General features: G+C 28.2%; 3 protein-coding genes across 3 annotated transcripts in view; all 3 read left to right on the top strand.

The window, feature by feature from the left end:
• The window catches only part of GSTUM_00001101001 (uncharacterized protein), a gene marked incomplete at its 3' end in the record, with an annotated part of 12,289 nt that extends 9,278 nt beyond the window's left edge, over positions 1–3,011 (top strand). Inside the window, exon 4 of the mRNA XM_002838493.2 lies at positions 2,718–3,011. Within this exon, the coding sequence (XP_002838539.1) occupies positions 2,718–3,011 (294 nt within the window). The remainder of the gene's footprint in view (positions 1–2,717) is intronic.
• A 3,305-nt stretch (positions 3,012–6,316) lies between these two features.
• Positions 6,317–6,406, top strand: GSTUM_00001100001 (uncharacterized protein; the record flags this gene model as incomplete). The annotated part of the gene is made up of 1 exon (XM_002838492.1): positions 6,317–6,406. The coding sequence occupies one exon, from the start codon at positions 6,317–6,319 to the stop codon at positions 6,404–6,406; it is 90 nt and encodes a 29-aa protein (XP_002838538.1).
• A 63-nt stretch (positions 6,407–6,469) lies between these two features.
• The window catches only part of GSTUM_00001099001 (uncharacterized protein), a gene marked incomplete at both ends in the record, with an annotated part of 8,259 nt that continues 6,323 nt past the window's right edge, over positions 6,470–8,405 (top strand). Inside the window, one exon of the mRNA XM_002838491.1 lies at positions 6,470–6,479. Coding sequence (XP_002838537.1) covers positions 6,470–6,479 — 10 coding nt within the window. The remainder of the gene's footprint in view (positions 6,480–8,405) is intronic.

Below are 8,405 nucleotides of genomic sequence, written 5' to 3'. Positions count from 1 at the left end.
ACGCACCCCCGGTACGGCTTGTTGTGTCGACGAGAAAGGATAAAGTAGTGAACGACTTGTTATACATTTAATAAAAATTTGTATAAATAAATTCTTCTTAACATGTCATTTAAATAATACTAGATCATTAAATTGATTTTATAAATCTAACAGTAAATTACTTAACATTAAACAAATCGGAATGAGAGCATATTCAACTTCAAGTAATTCTTCTTCAAATACTACAGGTTTAATTGTTTTTTCTGATTCAGATAAAGATAAATTAGATATTCTTAACTATGTTAAAGGTAAAGCCGGTATTTACATGTGAATTAATAAATTGAATAATAAAAAATATGTCGGTAGTTCTGTTAATTTAAGACGTAGATTATTAGAGTATTTTAATGTTAACAGATTACTTAATGAAAATAGTATGCCTATTAATTTAGCATTATTAAAATATGGTTATCATAATTTTAGTTTGACTATATTAGAATTTTGTGATATAGATAATCTTATGTTAAGAGAAAAGTATTTTTTTGATGTTTATTCTTCTGAGTATAATATATTAAATACTCCTGGTAGTCCTTCTAGAGGGTCTGGATGAAGTCATTCAGAAGCTACTATAGAGAATATGCGTATTGCTGCTTATAATAGATTTAAATCTCCTGAAGAATTGGCTAAATTATCAGCAGCTCAACCTAATAGTATAAAAGTTGAGGTAATAGATTTAGAAACAAATACTTCTACTGTGTTTAACGCCATTAAAGCAGCAGCTCGTGCTCTAGGTATTGATAGAAGATATATAGAAAATTATATTTATTTAAAACAAGATAATCCTGTTTTAGGTAAATATGTATTTAAATTAATTGAATATAATGAAAAAAATATTGTAAAAGTTCAAAAAACTTCTAAAAGAGTAGAAGTAACTAACGTTAATACTAAAGAAATTACAATATTTCCTTCTATAAGTGCTACAGCTAGAGCATTAGGATATCGTCAAGCTAGTATATCTTTATATTTAAAGGAAAATAGAATTAAACCTTTTAAAGGTATATATTTATTTAAACTTATTTAAGATTACCATGCGAGAGAAGATCAATTAAATAAAAATTTGTATAATAACCCGCGTAGGGTGTCGGATAAATTTGTGGAGCGATTATCTGGTCATATGTTATTAGTAATACTTTCAAGTTTAACTTTTACCATCATGTCTTCTTCTTTTGTGTTTTTCCTACTTGGGTTATTCCCTTTATCATTTATTTTGGCTTTTTCAGGTTTAGAAATAGCTGTTTCTATAATCCAGGCTCAGGTGTTTGTTATTTTAACATCTTCGTATATCAAGGACTCTCTCTTCTTGCATTCCGATTCTAGCGCAAAACCGGGTTTATCTTCAAAGGTAAACCTAAACCGTAAGAAAAGTCTACTTTATTTAGAATGAGGGAGAAGATTATATTCTTCTGCACAAAATTCTCAACATTTTGTCTCAGGTATAAGATCATATTCTACTGAGGTAAATTCTCAATCTTTTAAACTAACTCCTTTTTGAGTTACTGGGTTCTGTGACGCTTCCCTTTCCAAAAAAGGCTTTAGTAATATGAGGTACTAATTTAACATCTACAGTAGGTATTAAATTTAGTCTAAAACAATTAGCAATAGTGAGACTTGCTCCTTATCAATATAGTGTTATAATAGGATTACTTTTGTCTGATGGGTGACTAATTATTGCTAAAAACAGAAAGAATGCAAGGTTAGGATTCGCACAGTCTGCAGCTCATGCAGGTTATTTTTGATTCGTCTTTTTTATTTTATCTCATTATTGTTCTTCTTATCCAGTAGTAATAATTAGAACTAGATTTGGAAAACAAACTATTGAATTACAATTTTTGACTCGATCCATGCCTTGTTTAACTAAACTTCATTTTCTATTTTATCCGAATGGAGTAAAAATAATTACGTCAAACATTTATGAACTTTTAACTCCTATTGCCTTAGCTCATCTTATAATGGGATATGGTTCTGTTTAACGACATGGCTTAATAATATGTACTAATAGTTATTCAATAGAAGATATAGTTATATTAATGAATGTTCTTATGATTCGTTATAGATTAGAATGCACAATACATAAAAAAAAAAGACAAAATAATAAAATTGAACATATGATTTACATTAGACAGAGTTCTATACCTTTACTTCGTACTATTGTAACTCCTTATTTACATTCTTCTATGTTATATAAGATAACTTCTATGAGTTATAAAAAAAGTAGCACAAAATTCTAACTCCTCAGTGGGGTATAAGGTACAGTTATTATTTCAAATCACTCAGCATTCAAGGGACATACAATTACTAGATAATATAATAAAGTATTTTGGGTGTGGGAAAATAGAAATAGACCCTAGAAGGTCTGTATATAATTTTAGGTTAGAAAAATTTACTGACATTGACAGTAAAATAATTACATTTTGGGATAAATATTTATTACAAGGATCAAAGCTTTTAGACTACCGCGATTTCTGTAAAGTTGCTAGGTTGATGAAAAATAAATCTCATTTAACTTTACCAGGGCTGGCTGAAATTAAATCTATTAAATCAGGAATGAATACACTAAGAGGTCTGTAATTTAGATTTACATAAAGCTTTATATTAGCCAATGCCAAATATAAATATATTTATTTCTAAAAAACATGGAGCTAAATTCTTTTCTCTCTTCGTACCTGCAGGATGTCCGCTAGGCTTACTACCTTTTTCTAGTTTTAATAGAGTTTATCTCGTATTTATCTAGAGCTATATCTTTAGGTTTAAGACTTGCACCTAACATCGTTTCAGGACATTTACTGCTTGCAATTCTAAGTGGTTTAACATATAACATCATGGCTACCGGTTTATTATCATTTATAATTGGATTACTTCCTTTGTCTTTTATCATTGCTTTCTGTGGTTTAGAAATTGCTATAGCTTTCATTCAAGCTCAGGTGTTCGTAGTTTTGACTGCTTCTTATATAAAAGACGCTTTAGATTTACATTAATTAAAATGAAAGTCTTTTGTACTCGTATTATTCCTTTATTTCGCTTTTTCAATTTAAAGAAGGTTGAAATCTCTTCAACCTTTACCCCCCCCCCCCTTTCCTGAATCGATAAGAGTCACGAGCGAGCTAAAAACTTTTTACCAGCGAAGATCCTATTCTACAAGTTTCCCTCACAGAGGTCTCAATAAGGATTTTAAAATATTACACCCTTCATGGGTTACAGGTTATATTGATGCTTGTTTTAGGGTAAATGTTTGCAAAAGTAATAATGTTAAATTAGGTTATTCTGTAATACTTATTTATTAAATAACAGCTCATCAAAGTGAAGCTGATATAATGCACAGTCTAAAAGCTTTTTCTTTACAAAAATGTAGGTAATATTGAGTATACTGGCGATAAGCGATATGTATTTTATAGAGTATCAAAATTATTTGATATTATTAATTAAATAATGTCACACTTTTTGTTTTACCCTTTACAGTCAACTAAGTTTATATATTTCACATTATGATACAAATCTGGATAAAGGTTTTACACTTAATAAAGTCAGGTTTTAAGGAATTACTAACATATAAAGCCTCTTAAAAAAAGTTTAGATGCTAGTGTATTTTAATCTGACTTCTAACACTATACTATATAATACAGAAAACATTATGCAGTCTTCGTCATTAAATGATAATATTATATACGTAGGGTTTATAGGGGCGGATGGAAGATTTAGTACAACTAAGCTATATTATACTGGAAAATGGCCAAATCATCATGCTTATTTTAGAATCCCTCAAAATATTAGAGATAAAAAAAAAAGAGTAGGCCAAGTTTGTTATTTATTTTTGATACTTACCCTTTAAATGTGAAAAACATTTAGACTTTTTGGTATTTAAATCCGCAGTAAAAATTCTGGTAAAGGTTTAAGTAGTTTTACATAAGAATAGCGTATGTCTCTTGATTTGTCTATTTCTAAAATTAATATAAATAGATATTATTCTCTTAGTCTTCTAGAAAAAGGTACAGGTATTTGTTGTAATAATTTGTTTTTAACGGTCTTAGTTTATATTTTTATTCTAGTGTTGCTTCGAGGTCCTGGCTTCGCTGGTTTGACGCACTCTAAAGGGTTTGTAAAAGTAAACCTTTACCCCCCCGGGTCCCCTCTAAAAAAAAAAATAATCGTTACTTTGGAATAAGAAATTATTTTATCAAAGTTAAATCTACTTCTAAAAAGCTGAAACCTTGGTTAGACTCCTTAGAAGCCTTACATTACTGAGAAAGTATATACTGATCTTATTAATGAACGTTCATTAATAAGGAAGGAAAATATGCTTGGTTTAATAAAATGTATGTAGGGAGTAGTATTTCAAACACTTATATAAAATAATTAGTGGTTATTATAGTAATTTTTCTCGTTCTGTTATGTCTAACCTAACTATTTTAAAAGCATTCAAAAATATGAAATTAGTAATTTTATGTTCTATATATTATAGTATACAGCTGATGAAAATATTATTTAGCGGAACAATTTTTAATTGATACGTTAAATACTGAGTATAACATTTGAAATACTGCCGGTAATACAACTGGTTATAAACACACTGCTGATACAAAGGATAAAATGAGAGTTGCTAAACGCGTGGTTTCTCAATAAACAAGGCAAAATCAGAGAAGTTAGATAGGGTTTAAAACTTTCACCTGAAGCTATCGATAAATTAAATAATCGTGTATATTTGGAAGAACATAAAGCTAAAATAAGCAAAGTTCTAACAGGTATTAAAAGATCTGAAGAGACTAAAAACAAATTAAAATCAGCTTTTCTTTAAGGGTTGAGGTTTTAGAGACAAATTAAATTAAATATTATCCTTCAATTAGTTTAGATGCTAAGCCCTTTAAGGTAGTCATTGGGCGTTAGGTATAACTATTAGAAATCAAAGAGTATATAAAGGTAAATATTTAATAAAATTATCTACTCCTGGCTGGCTGGCTTCGCAGTAGCCCGCCCCATTGGCCCGTCCGTACCCTCCCAGCTTACTAAAATTAGGAATTAATCCATTTTTATCTAAGTATCTCCTTTTTTCATAAGTCCTACGTTTAACACATAAAGCTTTCTTAACATTATCTAAATTTAAATCCTTATAATCCTTGGAAACGACCTCATCCAATAGTCTTCTCTCTTCATGCGAAGCCTTCCTCTTTAATCTTTAATATTTTCCCTTTTTCAGTTAATTCAACATTTAAGTTCTTTTTCTTATTATTTTCATTAATAAGTTAATTAACTTATCCATGTAAGTACTTTTTTCATGTAAAAATAATCTTTTTCACTTACAGATTTCTCTTCGCTCTTCTAAGAAGATCCTTATTGTTAATGGTATTGCCGACTAAACGCTGAAGTGAAAATATATTATCCTCAAACTCCACAGTGTCTTCTTATTGCTCCGCAAAGCAAATGATCTTTATTGTTAGAAACTTTCTCTAAATTAAATAGACTTAACTTAGGTTCTTTATATAAAACAAGACTAAGTTTAGAATGACCATAGTTAATTCAAATGGCTAGGGTCCGACCCATATGCACCCCGTTATCTATTAGAGAAGGGGTAAGAAATATCTTTATAATTTAAATCTTGTCATTCTAAAGAGTAATTTAAATTGTAAAACTTGTTAACATAGCTTTTCGTCTATAATAGCTTTATAATCTCGTCTGGCCATTCAAAGTCGTCAATAATATCTAAATTGTTATCAATTTTATTCTTGTAAAAGAGTAGTATAAGATGAAAAATGTCGAACTATCATTAGTTCTGATCCTGTTCAATTAGATATAATTGCTTATCTCAAGTTATTTCTAATAATAACATTTTTAATCTATAGGTAGATGTAAGCGATTTTATTTTATATATAAATACCATATCGTGTGTATTTTCCTCCTTAGCTACATATTAAGGTTAAGTTTATAGTAATATTAAAAATATAATTAAAAATTATTACAATTTTTAATACTATAAGTAATATATAACAAACAAAAAAGAGCATTAGCTTAATATACTTTATACAGCAATAACAGTTTATGTAATAGCTTTCAGCTAAAAATAAGAAAAACTAAAACATTAAAAAGTTCCTCGATTTTTGTTTATCCATAAATCCGATTAGAAAATAAAATAGGAAATATGATATAACAAAAAATGATATAGTAAATTATTAAACTTTTTTTTTTACTAGTTTAATTAAATTTAACATTTAATATACCTATAACCAGCAGGTAATAATATAATCAGTAGTAATAATATACTATATAAAAAAAAAAAAACAAAAAACAAAAAATGAGAATTTTAAAAAGTCATCCTTTATTAAGAATGGTAAATTCTTATATAATAGATTCTCCTCAACCTTCAAATATTAGTTATTGGTGAAATTTTGGTTCTTTATTAGGTTTATGTCTTGTTATTCAAATAATTAGCGGTGTCACTTTAGCTATGATTAGGCGTAGCTACAAATTCTCACTATATGCTGGAAATACCTAAAGCCCAATTTACTTATTAAGTTATAATGATTGGGATATAACAATGGACAATCAGCAGGAAACTTGTTTGACGTTAAATATTGCGACTTCCTCAAGTATCCTTAGAGACTATACGTGGGACACTTAATTATTTCATTTTTGTTTTAAATTTTATCCCGCCTTTGGCTGGCCCAAAATAGATAGTGTAATGAATCCCTTATTGGGAAGAGAGAAGAGTATTAAGTTAAGAAATAGTCCGACATTAATTGAAAAATTAATGGATTATTCAGCCTATTGTAAATATATGTCATAATAGATTTTATTTAAACAAAAATTTTGATATTAAACTAGATAAATACATTGTACCATCAACTTTAAATCCTTATTGAATTACAGGGTTTACAGATGCTGAGGGCAGTTTTTCTATGTCTATTTTAAAATCTAAAACTGCTGCAATTGGTTGAACAATTTCACCTTGTTTTATCATTACTTTACACACTTTAATTTTTTACTATGTTTTATTATCCCATAAAAATTTATTCTAACGCTGAGGCTGATAAAGCTCAAATCCTTAAAGAAAATCAAAATAAATCAGGAATTTATAGGTTTACAAATTTAATCAACGGTAAAAGATATGTTGGCTCTGCATTGGATCTCTCCAATAGATTATTATTTTATTATTCATCAGCAAAAATGAATTTTTATTTACAACAGAATAAGAGTTATATTTATTCAGCAATTATCAAGTATGGGCTAAAGGATTTTTCTATTGAAATTCTGGAGTACTGTGAACCTGATAAACTATTAATAAGAGAGAAGTACTATATTGATTTATTAGGATCAGAGTACAATATTATTCAGAATCCAATTGTTCCCCCAATGTCTGGGCGTAAACATTCAGATGAATCTAAAACAAAAATATCTGATGCTCTTACAGGTAAACCAAGAACAGAAGGAGCAGGAAGGCCTTCTCAAAAAATAGAAGTTGTAGATAAAAATACAAATGAAATTACTGTTTATAATTGTATTTGTGAAGCTGCTAGAGCCTTAAAGATAAGTCATACTATAATTGTTAAGTATTTTACTAATAATCAACAGAAGCCGTATAAAGGAAGATATACTTTTAAAAAATTTAGCAGGGTTTAGTAAGAAAAAATTTAGTACATTTAATCCTAAATATATTAAAAAATTACCTAATGAATTAGATGAAATTTTAATACGGTTAAATATTAGGTGACTTACATATTGATTTTACTCATAACAATGCAAGATTATGTTTTGAACACCCTTCGGCCTTCGGTGAGAATTACATAGTATTTATTTAGAGCTATTAAAAGCTATTCATGGATTTTTAACGTGGGTAGTATTAGTATTGTTAATGGTAAATTTGCACAATATAGAGTTCGGAATAGACAGGAATTGCCTGTTATTATAGATCATTTCAATAAATATCCATTACATACGTCAAAAATGATAAATTTTGCATATTTTTGTGAAATATTGAATCTTATGGGTTCTAAAATTCATACTAAAGTTAATGGATTTTTAAAGTTAATATCTTTAATCAATAAATTAAATAAACGCCTAAATAATTCTGTTTTAGATAAATTAGCTTATTTAGGCGTTGTGCCCATTGTACAAATTGAATTGCCTATTCTTAATAAGAATCCTATACTAAATCCAAATTGAATTTCTGGGTTTATTGTAGGCGAAGGCTGTTTCACTTACTTTACAAGAAGCCGTGTAAACTCTAAAGGAAACAGAGTTAAAGACTATACTATAGTTATGGAAGTTTCTCAAGACAATAAAGATTTATTTATTCTTAATTCAATTAAAGACTATTTTAAAATAAGGAAAGTCTATACTGACACTCAGGGGGTTTCTAGATTTAGATTGACATCAAAAGATGA

Source organism: Tuber melanosporum (genome assembly GCF_000151645.1).
Source record: "Tuber melanosporum whole genome shotgun sequence assembly, scaffold_251, strain Mel28".
Classification (NCBI taxonomy): Eukaryota; Fungi; Ascomycota; class Pezizomycetes; order Pezizales; family Tuberaceae; genus Tuber; species Tuber melanosporum.
Note: the sequence above shows the minus strand (reverse complement) of the source record. Positions and strands in the feature narration are given on the sequence as shown.